The 23,525-nt window shown below is 41.0% G+C and overlaps 1 protein-coding gene across 4 annotated transcripts in view; it reads right to left on the bottom strand.

The window, feature by feature from the left end:
• Nucleotides 1-17,581, bottom strand: part of Sp4 (Sp4 transcription factor) — a 64,751-nt gene extending 47,170 nt beyond the window's left edge. Inside the window, exons 1-3 of one of the 4 annotated variants that reach the window (XM_087552295.1) lie at nucleotides 17,368-17,581; nucleotides 16,843-16,947; nucleotides 14,775-16,298 (exon numbers count right to left, since the gene is read on the bottom strand). In XM_087552295.1, coding sequence (XP_087408421.1) covers nucleotides 14,775-15,513 — 739 coding nt within the window. In that variant the 5' untranslated portion in view covers nucleotides 15,514-16,298; nucleotides 16,843-16,947; nucleotides 17,368-17,581. Of the gene's footprint in view, nucleotides 1-14,774; nucleotides 16,333-16,842; nucleotides 16,953-17,367 lie in introns of all 4 variants that reach the window. The other 3 variants (XM_087552293.1, XM_087552294.1, NM_012761.2) reach the window with 3 other exon arrangements.
• Between the last annotated feature and the right edge of the window lie 5,944 nt (nucleotides 17,582-23,525).

Raw genomic sequence — 23,525 nt, forward strand, 5'->3', positions numbered from 1 at the left:
GGAGAGCTCAGATCTAAGCAAGCATAGTCCCTGGTTTGAATGCTGGTGCTTTTCGAGGTCATGTACACCTGTTAGCACTACAGAGGCTGTGGTAGGAGATTACAAGTTCAAGGCTATCCTGGGCTTATAGCAAGTTCAAAGATACATAATGAGGCCCTATCCAAAACTAAGGAAATCAAAATAAAAAGATCAGCTGTCACTGAACAGCTGATGCCAAAGGCATTGGAGGTTGTGAGATTAGGGCCAGATGGCAATCTAAATGCCCAGGGTTTAGGGTCCTCATGCTCACATGTGCTGTTCCTTTGGCTGGGTATGTGTGTATTTACACGGAAATTATTTCCTAAAACATTCTGGAAGTCCATAGTAATGACTCAAGACTAGATATGTACTTGTTAGAGAACATTATACTTGTGAGATTTGCCAAAAGAAAACAAACAAACAAACAAACAAAACTCTTGCAATTTCTTGAAATATTGACAGGCCTCATTCACAGTTTAAGTTCAGAAAGTAATCAATTATAAATCTAGCCGTATTAGTGAATGAACATTTCCCTGAGTTTTCCTTTTGATCTCCTAAAATTAAGTTCAACTTATTATACATTTATACTTTAAATTACAGTATGTTAACAATAAGTGAAACATCACCACTGCCTTCTACCAAAACCTAACCACACCAAGCAGCCACACAGGTGCTGGCACACACCTGCACCTCCAGCCCTGCTTTGAGAAATGGAAAGAGGAAGGTCAGGAGTTTGAGGCCAGACTAAAAACAGGGGTGGGAGCAGGGAGGAAGAGCAGAAAGAACAGAAGGCTGCTGCTGGCATCAAGATCCCATTCCCATAGGTACACACTGTTTAAAGGCAGAGACAACCTACTACTTAGCTCAGAGTCCTTTCCTACACATCAGCTACCTCTTCCCATCACAAACTGATTATGAATGAAATGTTTGGTTTCAGTTTTTGAATTAGTTATCACTACCTCTGCAGACAGCTGCCAAAGAAAAAAATCACTAAAAGCCATCTGAGTACCTGGGTTTCAATAATCAAGTTTTCTTTGTAGTTTTAAGGTAAGGGTGGGAGTGTAATGTGCTGGGGTTAAAGGTATGTACAATTACCATGCAGCTGCTGAGCTGATTTTTTAAATGAATATCCCAAGTTGGGTTAATATTTTTCATTGTAAAATAAGGTTGGCATGAGGAAGTTTAAAATAAGCATGTAATTTAATCTCCTTAAATTTTCACCAGAATTTTTACTGAGCCAAAATATTATACATAAATGTATGTGGGCATATACACAAAGCCAGAAATATACAAAATAAAACATGTACATTAAATTGACTCTCTCCACACACGCAGACACACAAAAACATACACAGACACACACATGCTTAGATGTACCAATCTGTTTAAAATGTAAATTCATCAATTCTTACTGGTAGTCTATAATCAAGACTGAGAAAAGTCTTTAAAATTTTTATGGTAACTATAATTCCACTGGCTTCAAAGATCTTTTAAAAAATAACAAGAAAAATTTTAAAACTAGATAGATTTTTGGTTCTTTTCCCATATCTCCACCCACTAATTCTTTAACAACTGGAAAGTTATTTAAATTTCCTTAGCCTTGATTTTCTCATCTATTAAAATCACTGGGTACTCAGTATTATTACCTCAGTGGAAGAAAATATGCCAGGTAAAGTCTGATTCAATCTTCACCAACACATACCCACACACAGAAACATAACATACATGCATACACATGCACAAGCACAGGCACTCAACAAAGCCTGGGCCTGGAACAGATGTCAGCAGTAGAGTGCTTATCTATTGTGTTTGAGACTTGGGGTTTGATGCTCAACACTGCAAAGCAGAACGAAAACAAAAAACTACAATGACCTAAGAGTGAGGTAAAGCAAAGCTGATGGAGAACAAAATACAGCCCCATGAATACAGAAGTCTCTTGTGCACCAGCTATGGAATCTTACATGTAGTGGCAGACACGAAATACATTTTGTTTATTCTAAGAAGTAAGAGCATCATCCCTGTTTGAGCTCTCTCAAAAGAGAACATATGGGATTATCTAAAGAACATGCATTCTATGTATATATTCTTTTAGTCACTGGATTTTCTTAAAGTAATTTTAAAATGTTATTTTCTTCAGAGAATGAACATTTTCATCTTTTAAAAACATGGCTTAATAGTCTAGTAAAGAGTGTTATGAAATGTAAAACATATTCTTTGGAGTGTTATGTAACTGTTAATGAGGATAAAATACAAAACTCATTTCATTTATATTCTTGTAATGTTTTTAGATTCTTAAAATTTACCCAAAGTTTGTGTGTGCATGTGCATGCATGCAGCCAAGAGTATAATTTTACCAGCTTTAAATTTCCAATCAAAACAGAACTTCAAAATCATGAAATGTATTTTGTATTCTAATTCCCCATTTCATATATGCACTTGACCACACAGGGGGTCAAAAAGAACGCTCTGTTATACACCCGGGATCCATATCTCACTAGTAGATTACAGTATCTCAATCACAGTGGCACATGTGAAACGCTGCTGCTTAGCTGCAGGGCACAAGCTTGTGTATGTAGCTGTGCTGTAAGGGCTTCCCCACGAGCCCTTTCTAGCTGTATAGTCTCAGTCATGAGGACTAATCTCTCACAGCTCTGCTTTCCTGGAAGTTCTAGAAAGTGAAGGCTCCATCATTGCCTTCTCTACAGGACTGTGAGATGGGTTAACATGAGTCCTTAAACACATGAGAGATAATGAGCTAATTCTGCAAATAACCACAGGAATCAAACACTGTAAGATACGGCCAACACATAGGAAAAACAGTCAGTGGTAAGAAAACAAGATTTCTAAAGCCATAGAGCTGAGATTCTGGGCCGGTCATTTACTATGTGGCCTTGAGCAAGTTATTCCACTCTAGACTTTAGCTTTTACAGCTGAGAGGAGGAATGGCAGCAATATTTACCTTCCACTGTGCTCTAAAGATTAAATGAGTTATTGTGTCAGGCACTGCACTATAAACATGCAGTAAATGTCAGACAAAATATAAACCAGCTAAAGGGTACCCTCTTAATACTTTTATTCCTGAAAGGAAACAGAGATTGTTTGTCCATTACAGACATTCATAATAGGGAGTTCATAAGGAAAATATCAAGCTCACAGCCCTGATGTATCTACCTGCTGACTAATATGCTCTACAGTGAGGAGTACACAAAATGACTAAGTTCACCAAGGGCTTACTAAAATTGTTTACCTGCCCTATCGTTAAAAATCAAGATACACAGTAACATGCTAATGAAGACAAATGAGAGAATTTCTAGAAATTATACAGAATGCTTTAACTTTGTAAAAATAAAATCACAAACACACTGTCATTATTTATAGAATGTCAACTGTTTAAATCTCAAATGGTTCACATACAGACTAAGATAGCTGGGAAAGCCCATCAGACTTATACATCATTTGATATGGGACTCGTAAATCAATCCAGTTAGTACTTAAGAATTATACTCCTCTAAATCTTCCTTCTTTTCCCTTCTTCAGTTCCCTGGAGTAGATCTCCTTATCTGAACCTGAAAAGAGGTTCCTCATCCCTCCAACCTCACACCAGGTACAGGCAGTCACCACAGCATAGATCACTATCTGGCTCCTATATGCCTGTGCATAAGCAGCTCTGCTTCTGTAGACAAAAAGCTATGATGACTGGACTTGGTATTTATAAAACCACACTAAACCCCTTGGACTGGGCCACATTTACAAGGAATCTATATAATTTTAGAGGGACAGAACATGTTGCCCATTTCTCCTAAAACTGGAAATTAGCAAAATAGAGACATTATATATGTGTGTATGTATACATATGTGTGTGTGTATTCTCTTTATTAAGTACTACTTTCTATTATGATCATGTATTCTCAGTCCTTCTGTTCCAAAGACCCCATTCTCCTACAAAATCAAAGTTCTCTCTACCTAGTTCAGTATCAAGATAACAGACACTAAAAACAATGCTTACTGGAGGTCAAAGGTATATTACATACGTGTGTGTGTGTGTGTGAGTGTGTGTGTGTGTGTGTGTGTAACAGAACTACAACCTATATGAAGTTTATAATTCTATCCTAAATGTATTATTATTCCTTAATCTATGTATACATTTTACACATAAAAATTACTACTTGAAGCCAGATGTGTTGGTAAATGTCTTTACTGCCAGCAGCTCAAGAGGCAGGGGCAGGAGGATCTCTAATTTCAAGCCAGCCTAACTAATCTACGTAAGTCCTAGGGTTATATCCGGAGTGAGACCCAGTTTCTTAACCAACACACACACACACACACACACACACACACACACACACACACACACACACACACACACACACGAATACTTTTCTTCCTCCCCCTGACCTAGAAGCTTATCTTTTAGCTGTATCCCTCTTCATTCCTACCCAAAATAATGTGAGATTGAATCTTCTGTCTTATGGGTATCTAGAGCCTTCATTCATTGCTTTTAAAAGCAAGTACTACATGGTATTATAATTACACATATGTGTGTATATAAACTCATATATAATATACTTGCAATCTAAATGTTAAAAATAAAAAAATTATATTCTAATTGGTCTAAAATGCAAGTGACCATAAGAAAATATTCTGCTAACTAAAGTATCAGATGCCTTTGGTTATTAAGGTATGTTAATTCGCAAAGATTTTAAGTATGAAAACTTAGTTCTTACAAGGTCTCCTGCAACAGAGTACATATCTTGTGTGGGGAGCAGTCCCCTCAGCTTCAGCTCTCAGTGACCATTACAATGCAGACACACAAAAGCAGAAAGATCTAATGATCTAATTCTTGTCATTCTTTCATATCAAAAGTATTTTTATAATAACCATTCACTTCATCATCACAGCCACTGTCACTTCATGACTAAGTTACTCTATCAGCATCCTTTTAACTGAGCTCCCAACTTCTGCTATACTTTCTTGTTTGTGACAGCTTAGTACTTGTTATCCTAGCTCGACCTCCTACCTAAACTCTGAGATTACAGGAATGTGCTACCCTAGCAGCAATCCAGTTTCCTACCAGAGAAACACTCCAATAATATAATTTGAAACATGAATATCTTTTAACAACTTCTGCAGTGGGTAGGGGTGGGGCGGGGGGGGGGCGCAGGCTGAAGTGAGTGCACCCTGAAACTATCCCACAGCAGGACTACTCTTCTACAGAGTACACACAAGAGATCACTATGCTTGTGTGTTAGCTATCAACTTCCCTGTGAGGGCTTTATGCTTTTCAATGTTCAGTCCCGTAAGCTTTTCCAAGTTCAGCGGTTTGACTCAAGACACCTTTTCACCTCTCCACGCCCACAGGATCAAAGTCCACTTTACAGTCCAATCACTTAGGCCTGCTTAGAGTGTTTTACCTACATGCATCACTTCCCCAAACTCACCAGACTCTGGACTCTCATCTAATTTCTACACTTCAAAATCTAGTACTTAAAAATACAAAGTTTTTCAGGCAGTTGCAGATCCATACAAATGTATCATGTACTTAGCTGTCTGTTCGTAACACAAGTATCCTTTCAAGAAAGGTGAATACTTCCAGAGTAAAGCTAAGAAAAGGATAGACAGTTACTTCTTACTACAAGAAAGCACATGGCTTCTGGTATGATTGTAGACATACCTATTCCAGTGTCCTTGGTTGTACTTTACCAAAGCTTGCTGATCTATTTTGCAAATTTTGCTTAAGATGTATAACTCATAAAAATAAAAATATTGACAACCAGTGAATGGTATTTGATAGAGATGTCACAATGTTACTTCCTTACACAAATAGTTTTAGTTATAATATAAAAGCTCTTCCTAAGCATGTTATCTGGTCTCAAAAGTAAAGAAGCATGTTTGCCCAGTAACTTCGAATGGAACCATTAATAGAGGGTAGCATTCGAGCAAAATCTAAGTTCTAATTCTTAGTCTTGTTACCTATGTCTGCAATAACCAAAATAAACACACCACTAGAGCGCATATCTCTCTAATCAAGCTTACTACCATCTCTGAGGGAAAAGAACCTTCATATACTTGAATTGCCTTTCTTTTCCTTACTCAAAATGTCCTTTGGTCTGAATATTTAAAAATACTTCCCTAGTAGCTATTTTGAGCCCATAAATCAACAAACAAAGAAAAACAAAACAAAAACCCCTCACGTTCTGGATCTGCTTACTCCATGGGTTAAATAAAGGAACTTAAAGCTGAGTGCTTCAAGGAGTTAGGGTTCCACCTGTTCTAATTTGCTTACAAAAGAGCAATCACACTGTTCAAAGTGTTAACATTGAACAGCTATAGTTAAAGATTTAAAAGAACCTTAACTACAAATTCAGTGTTGGACACTAAAATGCATATAAAAATATTAATGCTTTCCCATTCATCAAATTAAAAAGCAAGTAACAGGAAACTAATACTAAGAATTCTAAACGTAACAGAGAGCAGAAACATGCTTGTGATCTAAACTTATAAATACACTGCATAATAGGACTGACCTTATATCACTTCTATAATAATAAATGTAATGTCACCCTAACCATCCTCCATTCCTAGTTATATGACCATATAAGTTTAAGAGTTATTGTGTGCTCTGGCCATAGGCTAAACAGATAAACCCAATATAGGACCAGAAATTCAAAAACCCATGCTCTTAGGTTTTAGAATCAGATCCAATCAAACTTTCTATATGGCATGAGCAGTTCTTCCATACTCTACAATCTCTAACAGATGGGTAATCCAGCCTTTAATGATAAAAAATAAGTACCCAAGACACAAATCATCCCATTAATGTACAACCCTGTCTCAGTCCTGCCCCTCCCCCTATAAATATGCAATACAAGCATACTTTGTTTCCCAGGGTCAAAACAGAACAGAACTATTTCCACTTTAAAGACTGAAGACAGTATCATACCTCCTCTTGTTTCTATTTAACAGTAAAAACACTCACTCTGATTATTGCTAGTATTATTTTCTATTCTTCACCCCAGAAATCCTTGCCATGATCACCAGTTTATTATTAACCCAATGAAAATGTTCTACCTAGGACTACACACAGCAGTGCAGCAGCAGTCAGGCAAACACAAGGAACACAGACAAAGCTTTAATCTCAACCCACATTAAGCCAGTAGGTTCCATTTGCACTAGTCCTGCTGCCAAACTCAGACTTTCCATCCTGTGGGTACATAATTCCCCTACTTTAAGTGGAGTAACTTATCTGCTTTGCCCATCTCCCCAGCCATGATTCCAGCCTATTAAAAGCACTCTGAATCCCAGTTCTATCTCCTATCAATCTGCCTTTTCTCATTTGTGAATGAAGCAAATAAGGCCATCCTTCAGCCCAGTATTTAAAGGGCAATGGGGGTAAGAGTATCAAGGATAGACTCTCATAGCAAAGCACTAGTCACTGCTATTACATACATTTTGTCATCCAATTGTGTACCCAGCTATGAGTCTTTGAGAAGTTATGACCAGAAATGATGAAATCAAGATACACTTTAATTCTTGGTATGATGGTGCACATCTGTACTCCCAGCACTTAGAGGAGGTGGGAGGCAGGAGGATCAAAAATTTAAGGCCAGGGCTGTCAATGGTTAAGAAGGTAAAAGTGCTTGCCACCAAGCCTAATGACATGAGTTCTATTCCTATGACCCCATCTGAGGAGAGAACTGTCCCCAAACTACCCTCTGGTCTGTGCATGTGCTATACTCCCTCCTTATAAATAAAACTTACAAATTTAATTTTAAAAAAGTTTAATACCACCTTCCCTCCATAGCCAGTTGCAGCACAGCATGTAGGTTGTATGACCCTATCTGCAAACACATAAAATAAAGCAAAGGAACATCACTGACATACTCCACGTGGCTACCTGACACCTCTACAATAAGCTCCAGTTGTAAACTAAGATGGCCACTTGAGACCTCTGTGAGAGGCACAGGATTAAGGATGAAAACAAAGCAGCATGACACTTTAAGAATAATGCTGGGGTGAGGGTTGTGATTGGGATGTAATATGAGTAAAAATAAATTAAAAGAATGCTAGCGAAGGAGAAAATGCATACTAATATAGGGTTTTACAACTGGTAAGGCTAAGGAAAACCGTGTGATATAAAGAGAGGACAGCGACAAGACACCATTATCCAGTGGCCTTATCCATGCACACTTTTGTCTGTTATGGAGTAGTCCTAGAATCAAACATGACACTAAGTCGTCACTCTCCCACTGACTGGCAGAAGGTACTAGTTCCTAAAGAAAGTGAAGCTCAGTGAGACAGTTGGTAGGATGGACACAACACCCACCCATAAAACGGTACTGTGTGACTAATACTATGAACACAAACAGCATTAACACATATGAGAAACAATAAATGCTTGTTTTCTTCCTCTGCAGGCAACACTTTTTAAAAAAAATGTCCATATATGATGTAGACAACTATGGCATCTTCCAGGGAGATTTGGTAAAAGGATGATGTCAGACTGGGCTTTCTAGTGAGTTTAAGGCCAGCCAGGACTACAAAAAGGCAAGATCCTTTTGCCTTTTTTTAAAAAAATCCATTTCTAGCTATTGTTTAAAAAAAAAAAAAGCCTTTGGCCCAAGGATCATACACAGAATTTACTAATATCATTAGATACAAGCTTTCCATTTTTATTTTTTCGAGGTAGGGTCTCTGTGTAGTCCAAGCTGTGGTGAAATTAATTATGTAGGCTAGGCTGGCCTCAAATTCATGGCAACTCCCCTGCCCAAGCCTCTCTTTTGAATGCTGAGATTACTGGCCTGAGACACCCTGTCCACTTAAACTTAAGTCTTTTAAGATGAGGAAAATGATACTTCCTAGGTCCTACCATTAAGCTCAGTAACAACAGACCTAGAGAGCTATATTTTTCAACAATGTTATACTTAATATGCTAGCACTGAATAGCCAGGTGAGAGAGGGACAGTCTATCCGTGAGATGACAAATAGGATAATTCTAATTCTCTAAGTCCAAAGTTCAGTTTTATTTACTCACATGCTAATAAGAGATTTGGATAAGCTAGAAATAAGGTAGAAAAACAGCCCTAATCTAGTGGAAGTCAAGATGATGGGCTCTGCCACAAGATATATGTCATTCAACCCTTCTGAGCTTGTTTGTTCATTTCTAAATTCGGCTAAGGAATAAGGGTAAAGGGTTGAGTATGAATGTGTGTGGGGGTCATATATATGTATACATATACATTCATATCTTTGGTTTTTTGTTTTTGTTTTTTTTTTGACACAGGATTTCACTGTGTAACAGAGTCCTGCTATCCTGAAACTTGCTTTGTAGATGAGGTTGGCCTCAACCTTGAAGGGATCCATCCACCTGCCTCTGCCTCTTGAGTGCTGGGATTCAAGGTGTGCACCACCATGCCAAGCTTCAAGTATATTTTAAATTGCCTTAGTAATTCCAATTTCATTAAGCTTTCATCTCACCTCAGATGCATTCCTTTGACAATGTTGGTTCTTTCCCTCAGCAGCACACATCCTGTCCATCCCAGATCAGAAGAACACATGTCTGTCAGTGCTTTATGAGTCATTCCCAGGTACTCACTGCAGCAGTGGAGAGCCTGACCCATATCTTTGCCTTCACTCAGAACAGTAAAATAAACTTTCATAGCAATATGAAAAGGTCATAACTGTAAGCTATAATCTCCAAGGTCTTTTCCAACTAGAAAGCTAGCAGTTGGTAAATCTGCTATTTCTGCAAGATCTACCCATGGCATCTTCCCTAGCTTCCTTTCCAATTATGCTTCCTTTTCTATCTCCTCTTCACTCTGTCTTAACGCTTGTCCCAATATTCCTTAAGTATTACTTATATACTCTCTAAATTAGAAACTGTTAACCAGCCAGAACACTTGCACCTTAGCACTCCTGAAAGTTGGATCACAAGAGCAAGACCACCTGGGCTTTATGTGAATATGAAGCTAGCCTTATATTCACATTGTCAGGGAGCTCCCTGTCATTTACAGACAAAACAAACAAACAAACAATTTGAAAAGGAAATAAGTGTTCGACCTTTGCCCTTCAATCCCACACAAAAGATGTTGTCTTAGGGTTAATATCACTGTGATGAAATACCAGACCAAAAACAATTTGGGGAGGAAAGAGTTTATTCCACTTATATTTTGAGTCACAATCCACTGAGGAAAGCCATGGCAGGAACTCAAACTTGAAGGTAAGAGCTAATGCAGAGGCCATGGAGGGGTGCTGCTTATTGCTTTGCTCCCCCTGGCTTGCTCAGCTTGCTTTCTTATAGAACCAGGACCACCAAACCAGGGATGGCCCCACCCACAATGGGCTGAGCTCTCCTACAACAATCACTAAGAAAATGCCCTACAGGCCCGAGTACAGCCCAATCTTATGGAGGCATTTTTCTTAGTTGAGGTTCCCTCCTCTCAGTTGACTAGCCTTTATCAGGTGGACATAAAGCAAACCAGCAGAGATGGCCTTTAAAAGTTAATGTGGCTTTCTATGGCACTTTTTATCTTCTAGGAAAACAGCTTCTGAAGGCTAAGGTCAAACTGGTAGTTAAAAACCTAAACTTAAGTCCCTTATAATGAAGTCTAATCTATTGACCCAGTATTAGAAGATTTTATTGAAAAGGTAACAGAAATAACTGACTCATCTTTAAAGGAAATAACTGAGCACATGTATGAGGATCATACATACAAGTGTGGTTTTCATATGCTAAAAAGGGAAATCCAAACCAATACAGCATATACAACAAAGAAAAACACTATCTGGGTTAAATGTCAAGCCAGTTTTCTACTTTGAGTAATTCAGAAGAAAAGGCAGATGTTAAAAGGTTGATTCCCTCTGTTACATTTGGACTTTTAAATTAAATGTAAGCTTTATGTTCTTTGGTTCCTATTTTTAAATAGTCATTAAGAACTGGCACTTCCGTCCCTGGCTTCAAACTATATCCCCAGGTTTTAGACTTTAATTCCCTATAAAAAGTAAAGGAATTATGTAAGAGACAAGTTCTTGAATACCCAGCAACATCTTATCAAGTGTTAACCTTCTTTATGAGAAAACTAGCATAAAAATTTATTTTCGACTGAAAATGACAGACAGTCACTTAATCAAGCAGAAGGACTATGGCATGATAGTGTGGACCATGCCACGTTAATTACTGAGATAGAAACCAAGAGTCCCTATTAACTCTCATTTATAAAGAGATATAACTCCTGGAGGTCAGAGGCCACTGAAAGAATACTGGGAGAACTTCTATTCTTACTTAGTTACAATAGAACTCAAGAGCTCTGCCTACCTTTGCTACCCCCACTGGGATTAAAGGCACAAACCACCACATCTGGCTGAAATAAAGGTCAATAAACACAGTTGTTAGCCATCAAACTCTTCTTCCCAACAAGAAAATGAAGTATGCAGAGGGTACAAGTATCTAAGTATAACAACGCTCCTAACTAATGATAGATGCTGAGCTTAGAAATCAGAATTTTCAAATGAGACCAGAGCAAAGAGATATACTTTACTGAATATATTACAAAGGCAAAAAAAATGTCATTTCATAATAATATGAAGCCTCCATCTTCAATATTTGGGTTTCCGATTGCCTTGTATGATTCTTCCTCTGCTGTCTGTATCATGGAGACCTCCCCTATTTTCTGAAAAGGTAAAATGGGCCTGGACCATAAAAAAATTTTAAGCCTTGTTCATGAGGTAGCTATTATTCTGTCAAAGGTAATTAACATTTTTCCAAGATCTGATATTTTTCATGAACATATTTTCACTTATATGTAGAAGCTAAAATGTTGTTTACAAAAGTAAGAAAAAAGAGGGGCCAGGGATGCAGCTCAGCATATATGAAACCCTGAGTTTGATCCCCCAGTACCCTCTAAACCAGGCCTGGGGAGGTAGAATTAGGAGGATCAGGAAGGAGTTCGAGCCCTACCTTAGCTACCTAGTGAGTGTGAAAGCCAACCCGGACTGTGTGAAACCCTGATGAAAAGGAAAAGTGAAAGTAGAGACTAAAACACTAGCTACCAGAATGAGGTAACAGTTGGGAAGAAGGAAAGTGGGTATGGTTACTTGACCAGCAGTCATATCTAATACTCAACTGCAACACAGTAGGATAGCTGTGGTTGACAGTAATTGAGTAGCAAACAGAATTTTGAATGTTCCCAAGACAAACAAATGACAAATGCCTAAGGTGATGACACAGGCACACTGTGTACTGCACTGAAATATCACATTGTACCCCACAGTTATGTACATGAATTATGTACCAATTAAAAGTAAAATAACATTCTTAAAACCTGTGAATATTAACAGTGAATATTTTCCCATAAATTCAACACTGCCATTCTGGAAGGAAACTATGCGATAACAAAAATTGGGGGCCCAAAGTATTAACTCTAAATTAGGGCTCACTTATAAAGGGGATATAGGCAATGTGATCGCCCTCATTTTAAGAGAGTGCTTAGAGTTCTACTTCTGGTGAATTTTAAATATAAAAACAAAAGAAATTAATGAAAACAAAGCAATTTCACCAGATTCATTATAACCACTCTAGGGCATTGCTCCCATGTTACAAACCTTCGAAGATTACTGTCAAGTACCTGTTTGTTAGATAATGGTCTAAGAGCTAACAGCTAAGCTTAAATTCACTGAGCTTAAACCAGGGTCTATTTCTGCTCTTTATATTACAGTAATCTCTTTAAAGTATCAACAAAATTTTAAATGGTTGGATTTCAGTGGGGGTGGGGGAGGTTCTTCATATGTAGTTTTCCTTATGCACTTAAGCAAACCTCTTAAACTATGTGAGGTCTTAAGTAAAAAATGTGCCCATGAAAACCTAAGAATAACATATCTAGCTGGAGTATTTGGAATAGTCATTGGGCATGGGGAGTAGGGGAACTAAAATGGCATATGTACCAGTGAAACATGCTCTGGGGCACATATGAGCTAGCTTAGCACCCACCGGCCCCCACATTCTGCTTTCTGATTCACTGTTGATTAGACCCTTGATTCCCAAACTTTATGGAGTTTAAGAATCACCTGGAAAATCTAAAAGTCAAATTATTTTACTATTCTACTTCTGCCCCCAAATTTTTCTCCTAGAAGCTGCATCTTATATTATAATGCAACATTCCAGGAGTTGGGGGGGGGGTCAGAATATTGAATTATCTTCACAGTTAGTAAGAGGAAACTTCTGACCATTTCTAACCTCGATTATAAACTACTCGATGCTATGAACCACAATTCAGTAATGTTTAGCAGGAACATGAAATGTAAATAATTTCTGCTTTGACAATGCAAACTATTATTCAAACCACCAAAACCAGACATTGCTCTGAAATCTCGTTAGCATGCTTAGTATGATCAGGAACTATGCAGAGTAAGGACTGGAAACAGAACCATCGCTTACACATTTGGGCACTAAAAGAGTTAGGGGAAGATCACGCTCAGTATACTGGCGATATACACTGTCAACGTAAGAGCCACTAGCTAAGTGTGGCTCCTTAAATAAACCGTAACATTCAATTCCTCAGTCCATTGTCACCATGCTTTATGTGCTTGATCACTCCATAACTAGTGGATAACACCGGATATTTCAGAGATGCCACACCTCGAACATCACACAACATTCTATTGGGTGGGTCTAGAAATATTTGGGCTCTCCTGAATGTGACAGGCTCTCTAAAGATAACATAATTTTACAAGCACGCATCGGCTTGAATTTTAACTGTGAAGAAGTTTATCTTAATTTTCTTTGCATATTATTTCAAGATAGGTCATTTTAGAAAAGGACAAGCATACTCATCTTCAATTACCAAAATAGAAAATTTTAGATAATAAAACTTGAAAAGATCAAAGGTACTAAAATCACAGGCAGTTAGCAGTAAGTCAGACTCAATGAAGTCTAAGTATTGGTAAAATAAGACCACTCCCCCAAAAAGATTATACTACTTAATGGAACTAGATTTTTTAAGTACTTTAGAAGTTATCTAATTATATTGATAAGAAATAGCAACTGCTTTTATAGCTGGTTTAAAACAACATGGCCACAATTAGTTTAAGTTAATGACATTTTACTACCTACATTTTTAATTGATTTTCACCAACCTCACACTTGACACATTCAGATAATGCAAGGATGATAAGACTTTCCCTTAAATTTTATATACCAAAGACCATTAAAGTCACAATCCTGAATGTAGCAAAAAGCAGACATAAAAACTTAACGAAACAATTTGCAATTTAAATTTCTATCTTAACTATAATAGTATCTAGTTTAAAACTACCATACATTAAAGCAACAATACCTTAAAGACAAAATGCTGAAATGTAAGAAGGTCCAGTTTATAAAAGCCTTATTACACAGAATTAACATACCTCAAACTCACAACCATATACCAATGCAAGTTAAACCAACTTTGCATCAAGGAGAGATGAGCTCATCTTCCCAAAGAGTTCAAGTGTACTTGAATGGGATCTCTATAATTATGACTCTAATCAGAAAAGGATGCTTTATGAAATAATTTATTTACCCAACTCAACACACAAAACTAAGTGGTAAAAGCTATAGAAATAAAGAGGTCACAGTGATAAATACATATGGTTGCTGGTGTAATAGTTCAGTTTGATCCCTCTCCAGTATATGTACATCAGAGGTGTATCAAAACTAAAAGATAGCCTGGAGCAATAACTGTTACTAATCCCTCCTAATAATGGGTTAAAAAGATGTAGCTTACCTGCAACACTAGTGATTGTTACTGGAACTCCCTGAACTTGAACACCCGCAGCACCCAGGTTGGCAACGCTCACTGTCTGAAGGTTAGGCACTGATGCAAGCTGGGCAGTATTCAATGTTATTGGGGCACCAGCAACAGCCACAGGAGCAATCTGAGCAAGAGTTGTGCCACCGCTTGAAGACACTGGGGTGATGGTTAACTGCTGGGATAACCCAGCGTTCTGAACTTGCAAATTTGAAAGACTCTGAATATTCTGGACCTGGACAGTTTGCCAGCTGATTTGCCCTGAAGGTGTTAAAGTTGGAGCCCTGATAAGCACCTGAGTCGGGTTTACTGCTTGAAGTTGAACGTTCTGCAAAGGCTGCTGCTGGATGGTCTGAATTGTCTGCCCTGACTGGAGTTGAAATGACTGTGGCGGGATAGCTTGAATAATCTGCTGCTGAGGCTGCTGGATCTGGATTTGCTGCAGGATAGGCTGGCCTACAATCTGTACTTGCTGAAGAGAATTTGACTGATCCTGTGCATTCTGTATCCCATTGGACTGAAGCTGACTGGAGCTCTGGGCCTCAGACTCAGTAGCAGCAGGTGTCTGTGGTTCTTCAATGGTGCGTTCAGAACTACTGGCTGATGTGCTTGCATACTGGCCCGTATCTGCTGAGCTCACTAATGTGTCACTGCTCGTCAGAGATGTTGATGCAGTAGTTGTGCAGGTAGTAGAGGAAGAGGGTGATTCAGGCATAGTACTGGCGGGAGCAGTGCTGGTGGTGGGCGTAGACACTAACTGATTTCCATTGGAAGTCCCACTATCAGTAGTAGTAGTAGTAGGCTGGCCAACTTGTCCAGTCCCTCCTCCAGCAGTCACGTTATTTATTACTGGCAAAGCTAAAGTCACTCCTCCAATGTTAATTGGTAGGGTTGTTACAACTTGAGCCTGAGTACCAGGAAGGGTCTGCAATTGCAATGGTATTGAAACACCAGGTCTAATTTGTACCGGAACTGTCTGATTTGCCAGGTTTTGAGCAAGGATATTCCCAGAAGCTGTCCTGTTAGCAGCCGTGAGGATAGCTTGATTATTACCTGCAGAAATGAGTTGAATTTGACCCTGCAAATCCTGTAGAGATGAACTACTAGTTGGATTGATTTGAATTTGCTGACCTTCCACCGTCTGAAGTTGGGGGATCACTTGGTACTGTACACTACCACTTGGATTCTGTACTTGTATGACTTGAAATTGATTAGGGGTGGAAGGATTACCTGATTTAGTTTTTGTAGGAGAGGAACTCCCGTTATTACTGCTGGAAGAACTAGATGAACTAGAAGCTGGCTGAGAAACGTTATTTTCTTTTGAAGCAGGAGGAGTGGAGGCAACAAGTTGCCAAGCGTTTCCAGCAAGCTGCGTTGTCACCAGTTCTAGCTGCTGTGGTTGATTCTGAAGTTGCACCAATCCTTGGCTTGGATCTATAATAATCTGCTGTTGTCCAGTTGCTTGATTTTCACCAGGAGTCCCTATTTTGCTGCAAGTAGCTGCCAGTAAAGCCAGAGGAGAGGGCTGAGAGTCCTACCCAAAATGGGAGGGGAAAGGAGAGGGAGGGGAAAAAAGTGGGCGGATTTAGTGGAAGACAGCAGTCGGGAGGGGGTTATTTATTTTGAGAGCTCTAAGTATCAGAACACACTTAATAGGCAGCAGAATTAAAAAGGAAATATGAACAAAAGCAGGTGGTAGAAGCTATACGAATAAAGAGGCAAGTTCTGTTACATAAAGTTTAAATAAAAAGGAATTTTCTGGTAAACTTTCTTAAAGTGTTATTCTTCTAAACTCCAAATGCCCTTGGGAAAATAGACACCGTTTTCTAACAGTCTGAATTCCTGATGTAATATAAACACCGTTCGTTATAGCCTCAACTATGCGAAATCTTCATGAATTTACGATTTAAGTTCCTCACTCAGAAAGATGCTTTGAATGAATAAACATTTTCATTCTGTTCTTTACTTCTGGGTATTTAAAGGGCATAACTCCCTCTCTTCCCTAAAGCTTTGTGTTGAATTTTCTTTTAACGTTTGCTTTTACCTGGGAGCCTGAGGTTTTGGGTTTTTTATTGTTATTCTCTGGCTCAGAGGTTTTCCCTCCTTCTGTAGCCATTGCCGCTGCCGCCTCCTCCTCCTCCTCCTTCTTCTGATCTGCAACAACCCCACCACCACCAACACACACGACAACAGGTTATTAGGATTATTATTATTCGTTCTCCTCCCTTCTCCCCCCCCCTCCTCCTGAACATTAATCTCCGTAAACCCTCGATCCGTGCACACCGGCAGGGGGTGGGGGAGAAGGAGGGAAGGGAGGAGGGGGCTCTCACGAAACGTGGTTTGAAACCCGACCCATAGGCTCCAGAGCAACACCCAGAAGGAGGTTGTTCTAGCTCAGACATTAAGACAAAACACAGCCCTCCTTCCCTCCCCCTGGTTCCCTCCCGCCCTCTCCTCCTCCCCTTCCAGCATCTCCGCGGCCCCGGGGGAGGGGGAAGCGAGCAGGGTCTGGGGAGGGAGGGACGAAGGGAGGCGGTGAAGGAGACCGAGGGGGGTGGAGAATACGTACCGCTCATCCCGCATTAACAGGACAAACCCTCTCAGAGACACTGGGATAGAGGTGGGTGGGGGTGGGGGCGAGGCGGGAGGAGAGGCCGGTCCCGCCCGCCCGCGGTGGCTCGGAGGAGGCTGTAGCTGGCACAGGCTCTGCCTCTTTTTCCGCGAATGGCCGCCGCTGGGCTGTGGCGTAGCAGCTCCTCTCTCCGCCCGAGCCCGGCTGACTCGCCCTTGATTGACAGCGGCGGCGCGCGGCGAGGGCGGCGGCGCGGGCCGGGGGCGGAGCCAGGGCGGCGCGAGCGCGGCGACTCCCCACACCCCTCGGCCTGCCTCCGCCGGCGCCGCCGACTCTCCACCCCTTCCCCCAGCGGATTGGCCGCCGACCTGCCGGGGCCGGGGCGCTGGGGCCGCCCTTTCTCCTCCCCTTTGCTCGGCTGGTGCTCGCTGCTGTTCGGCTTCTGCCTTCTCGGCCCGCGGCGCGTGCCCTCTCGGTGAGCTAGCTGCGGTTTGCTGCCGGCAGGCCCTTCATACAGCCAAACTTGTTGTCTCAGGATATCCCGCCCCCTACTCAGTTCCCGGCGCCCTCCACTCAAAAACGCGTCGCAGCATCTTGCGAGGGGCCGCGGAAGAAAGACATGGAACTAGGCTTAAGGGAGAGGAGCGAGGCGAGCGCGGGGAAGCGTGAGGTCCCGAGGTCTGAGTGGACTGCCGGCTGCCCACTCGGCGTGAGCATGGCTTTCCTAAGGCGCATCCGGACCCGGGCGCCCTTTTTCCCTGGCTCGGCTCTCATTGGGTGAGGCTGTTGACGTGCGTGAGTCGTGGGAGGAGGCGGGCGGGCCTCTCCCGCAAAGCCTTTCGGGTCTTGTAGTTTCTGTCAGCTATCGGATTGAGGCACCGCCTTCCTCCCGCCCCCGAGCGCGGCCTGGCTGCGGAGCCTAGAGCTGCCCGAGGGGGCGGTGGCAGCAGGGCGTGGCCGGGGCCGAGTGGGAGTTGAACCCAGCGCAGGGGAGGGAGAAATGGGTGTTGTTTGCCTGGGCCTATCGGCCGAGCGGGGCTGCGCGAACCGCCTCTGCCACCGCCCCCTCAGCTGAAAGCCGCTCCCCGCGGGGCGAGTTCACACCCGGAGCGCGCGGCGATTGAGCGGGCGGAGGTGTTGGGAGGCGGGGTCTGCTGTCCTCGGGGTTTGAATGAAGCTGACATGGGGTACACCCTCTTCGCCCGGCTTTCTTTACTCTCTTAGCTCGCCCGGGCCTCTGGTCCGAGCTCGAGGCCTGTGTTCCCACAGAGCAGGAGCTTCCATTTTATTTGTTGTATCTCTGGCTGCTGGTGCAGAGCCATTACCGTCTTCTAGGGTAGCCAGGAGTGCGCCTTAGAGTCTGCGTTCTTGGCGCGCTTCTCGCTCCTAGAGGTCTCACAAGGTTGTCCGGGCAAAGGAAAGCCCGGCTGCATGTGGGTCAGCTCTGGTCATGGTTTAGCGTAAGCTTCTAGGCAAGTGGAATTCACAGCTAGCTGCGCAAAGCACTTTGTCAAATCCTCCTGAACCGACTCCTAGTTTCTCTCCAAAGACATGAAGCCAAGATACCAGGGACCATACCAGCGACTGACGGAAGTGTACCAAAACTGGAAATGAGTCCCAAATATGAACCTTGGGATGGGATTACACACTAGGCTTAAAGCGCTCCACATTTATTGACATGGGCCCACATTCAGCTTTGGGTATTTTCGTCTGGTGCCTGAGGTCTGACATGTTGTAAGGGTGAGTGAAGAGTCTGGTGCTGTCCTTTTCTAGTGCTGCCTTGCTCAAGTATTTGGGGGGATGACAAAGCAGTAGCAGTAAAACAAAGCAAGTGGAGTAAAGGATTAAAATGTTGCCTACTCCATTTTATGAATTGAAGATGCTATAGTAATCTTCCATACACATCTCAATTCACTAGATCTTAGAAAGCTCAGAAGCGCTTGTTACATTTATAGATACATGTCTCTCCTCAAGCTCCGCCCCCATCCAGTTTCGCCATAGTGAATGCAGACCAGGCGTGAATTGGAGTGTACCTTGTAGTTCTCTTTAAACAACTTGCCTCAGAGTAGTAATGGCAGAGTATAGATTTACAAAATGTCCTAAAGGTCCTGCTCCCTGTTGATAAGTAGATATACCGGTATTCAGGAAACTGACAACCCTAACTTTTCCAAAAACCAAGAACTGCAAGTTCCTAGCTAAATGTTTGTAACACACACACACACACACACACACACACACGCCCAGACTAAACTCAGGTAATGGGACTCTGTCTCTTAGTATGATGGTGTTTGGAGTCAGAATCTTCGGAACATTATGGTTAGATGAGGTCATGAGTGTGTCACTCCCATGAGTAAAACTTACTGGTCTTTAAACTTCTTTATTCTGCTGTCTCCCATGTGAAGTACAATGACTACAAGACCCTCACTAGAACCTGACTGTCCATACCTCTATATCAGACTCCTTGTAAAATGGTTAAAATAGACTGTTGTTGATAAGCTGTGGGTTATAGTACCCTGAGCCGATTAAAACACTGGCTGAGTCTTGAAGCCTGGTGACAAATGAACTGCTTCTTAGGGACTCTTATCATATCGTTACCCCTGTAACAGGAGGTTCTGCTAGATGAGATATTGCCAAGAGGACAGCCACTCCCATAGTATCATCCTAATTTAAGCTATGTACTATTATACTTAATATTTTTTAAACCATTTTGCTGTTTTTTATAAGTTATTTTAAGAATTTTATATTAGCTGAGCATGGTGACTCATTCCTTCAGTTCCGGCAGTTGGGAGGCAGAAGCAAGTGGATCTTGTGAGTTTGGGGATAGCCTAATCTCTGAGTCTTGTTTCTAGCTTACCCCGGTAGCTTTGCTTACTTAGTCCCGTTTTAGCAAGAAACCTGATGGATCAGTTTAGTGACAGTCTCCCACCCTTGATATCTAACCAAATTCCCTATCACCTGCCTTTGATATCACCCTCAGTGGTAGCTTTGTCTTTTCTAACCTGTTCTTGACTGTATATCTCTACTTGCTCTTGTTCTAGTCACAGTTAAGCTGGGATTACAGGCATGCAGCGCCATACCTGGTTTATGTGGTGCTTGTGATCAAACCTAGGGCTTCCTGCATGCTAGGCAAGCAGTGTGTCACTGAGTGACCTCCCCAGCTTGAATACTATGTACAACTCCTGAAATATCAGCCTCCACTCCTGGAGGCCAAAGGCCAGGGCCTTGAATCTGCTCCATGCCGAGGATGCTCAGACAATGAGATTGAAGCAGCTCTCCAGGTGGCTTAGTTGTACAGGTGGCTTAGTTGTACAGGTGGCTTAGTTGTACAGGTGGCTTGATTGAATAGTTAGGAGATGGAAGGTGAGCCCAGGTGTGATATGAATGAGAAAGGTTTCTTTTCTGAGTCCTTTAAGGAGACACTTGCTGAAATAACCATTGAACTGCTTTCATTTTCTCTCTTGGAAGTAGATCGAAAAAAGGCTTAGAGAATCATCAAGCCTAAGACAATTCCATGTTTACTATCCACAAATTACACTGAATGAGAGTAGTTGACCAGGAATCAGACACCACCTTGAAGGGTGTATTTAGAAGTGGCCTCATTAGTACATAAGAAACCATGCATGGTACCATAATAAAGGCCTGGAAAGTGTTCAAAACTGTATTTAAAACGTAAATTTCTTACCCAATAATAGCCATTTTTAGAAAGCAGAAATAGTTCAAAGTATTCATATAGAGCATTTGCAAGAAAATGGATTAAAGTTGACTGTGAGTATGTGGGACTTTTAAAAGTTATAAATAATGTCTGTAAGTGACATTGTCAAATGTAAAGGCCAAGTAACAAAAACAGATAAGCACTCAGACAGCCTGTGTATGAGCAGCTAGAATTAATAGCTTGGCCTTTCTTCTGTATGCTCAGTTCCTTCATGGAATACTAATGTACAACTTCATGATTTTTAGGCAGAGGCAGGAGGTTTGCCAACGAGTTCCAGGACATACATTCTAGACTATATATAGCAGTACCATGCCGAGAGAGAGAGAGAGAGAGAGAGAGAGAGAGAGAGAGAGAGAGAGAGAGAGAAAGCAAACAAGGCCCATTACATTTCATTCTTTTTAACATGTCAAGTTTCTGATGTTGTCCAGTTTTATTTGTTGTTTATTCAAATTAAGATGAAATGAATAGTTCTTGGAAATTACTGGGACATAATATTGATTTATGCATTCAGAGGACTATAATGTAGCCAGCAAATAAAAGATGTTTAGTCACTGTAGAAGTTAAAATATAAACAAAACCATTTTAAGACTATATAATGTTGGTAATCAAAAAATACATTCTAAACCTGGCTTCACAGTGGCATGGTAATCTCTTATCTGTGCAGCAAGGAGAGACCTAGACTCAAATCAACAACAGATATGCATTTAAAACTTTCCAAAACACCAATTGCTTATGTTTGGTCCAGTATTTTTGACTGATAATGGGATTTTTTTTAATTGGATTTTTACTAGGAGAATATGTCACTGGAAGCAGACTATTTGGATTTACTTTCTAATCTGTTACCTGTAAGTGCAGTTATACTGGTTCTGTCCTAGCAACCAGCATGAAAAGGTTGGGGGAGGGAGGGCAAAAAAAGAAGTTAGCTGGTTATTACTTTTATTTTTTATTATATTTTGTAGTGCTGGAGATAAGACTTGAAGTGTATTCATTCAAGGCAAGCACACTACCACTGTGCTAACCCCATTGTTATGCCGTCATCAAATATAACTGCTCATTCACTTGTTATTACTATTATTAACACAGGAAGTCTTAACAAACCAAACACAGAAATATGTACAACAGAAGCCTCTCTATTCAGTCCAGTTTCTCCTCAAACACTGTCAGTATCAGTGTTAACTGTTGATGTATCCTTTGTCACTTTGGCTTCCATAAATTATAGATATGTTTGTTCTTTAGTATGGGATTTTAATATAAAATTATATATATAAGCACACATCTAGTCAGATATGTACAAACTGGCCTTTTTAATGCCTTAATACATTGTAATTATCTAACAGAAAAATATGAATTGAAATTATCATTTTAGTGCAATATGTTACTTGATACTGCAATATAGTTTATTCAGTACAAATACTCTTATCATTAGGACTACTGTGCCTGACTATAAATAATTCATCATAAACATACTTGTCCCAGTACCAGCAAAGATGATTTTATACCGTCACTTCTGTTTAAGTGGGATGGTTTCAGCAGTGGATGGCTTTCACTAAGGCTGGATATTTTTACTTTTAATAGCTATAATAAGATTACCAAAAAGGGCCTTTTATTCCATATATTCACCTAGTCATGTGTGACAGTACTCATGTCTCTCCAGCTTCACCAACGTTGATTATTTCCAGCCTGCTCAGTTACTGGAGCTGGCACAGGCAGAGTATCTGCAGGTGAAAACCCTGGGCCTTTGCTTTGTGGCCATGTGCTTTTCCCAGTACAAGTTATTTGTGCATCTTCTTCTCTCTTCCCTCCCCTTCCTTCCTCTCTTCCCCTCTCCTCCCTCCCTCCCTCCTTCTCTCTCTCTCTCTCTCTCTCTCTCTCTCTCTCTCTATCCCTCTCCCTCTCTCCCTCTCTCTCTAGGAGCTGAGTGTATATGTTAGCATTACGCCTTGCATATCAGTGGCACTCTTAATGTAGTTCCCCAGGGTATCTCCTTTTGATGTATATTCTGTATGGTTAGATTTGAACTCTGTTTTGCATTGGACAATACCATCCAAATGAATATTTCCATAGCTAACTAATATACAGGGACAGGGTTTTTCTGTACTCTGGCCCATGGCAGTCGTTCAATATGTATTTAATGAGTCAGCGACATTTCAAGATTCAGTACATGATCGATATAAAGTAACCACTTGAGGTTTTTTGTTTTTGAGGTTTTTGGTTTTGTTTTGTTTGTTTATTTGTTTTGCTATATAGCCGGGGATGCCTCAAACTGGCCACCCTCCTGCCTCAGCCTTTGCAGTATCGGATTATAGGCCTGTGCCCTGGGGTGGCATAAATTAAACACTGGCTGAAGGGAGGGCTGAAGGCACTTGTCCCCAAGGGAACAGTGTTAACACCCAGACATTATAACCAGTTACCCACCCCAGCAGCTGCAGGCATTGATTTTTTT

Source organism: Rattus norvegicus, chromosome 6, assembly GCF_021556685.1.
Source record: "Rattus norvegicus strain SHRSP/BbbUtx chromosome 6, alternate assembly SHRSP_T2T, whole genome shotgun sequence".
Lineage (NCBI taxonomy): Eukaryota > Metazoa > Chordata > Mammalia > Rodentia > Muridae > Rattus > Rattus norvegicus.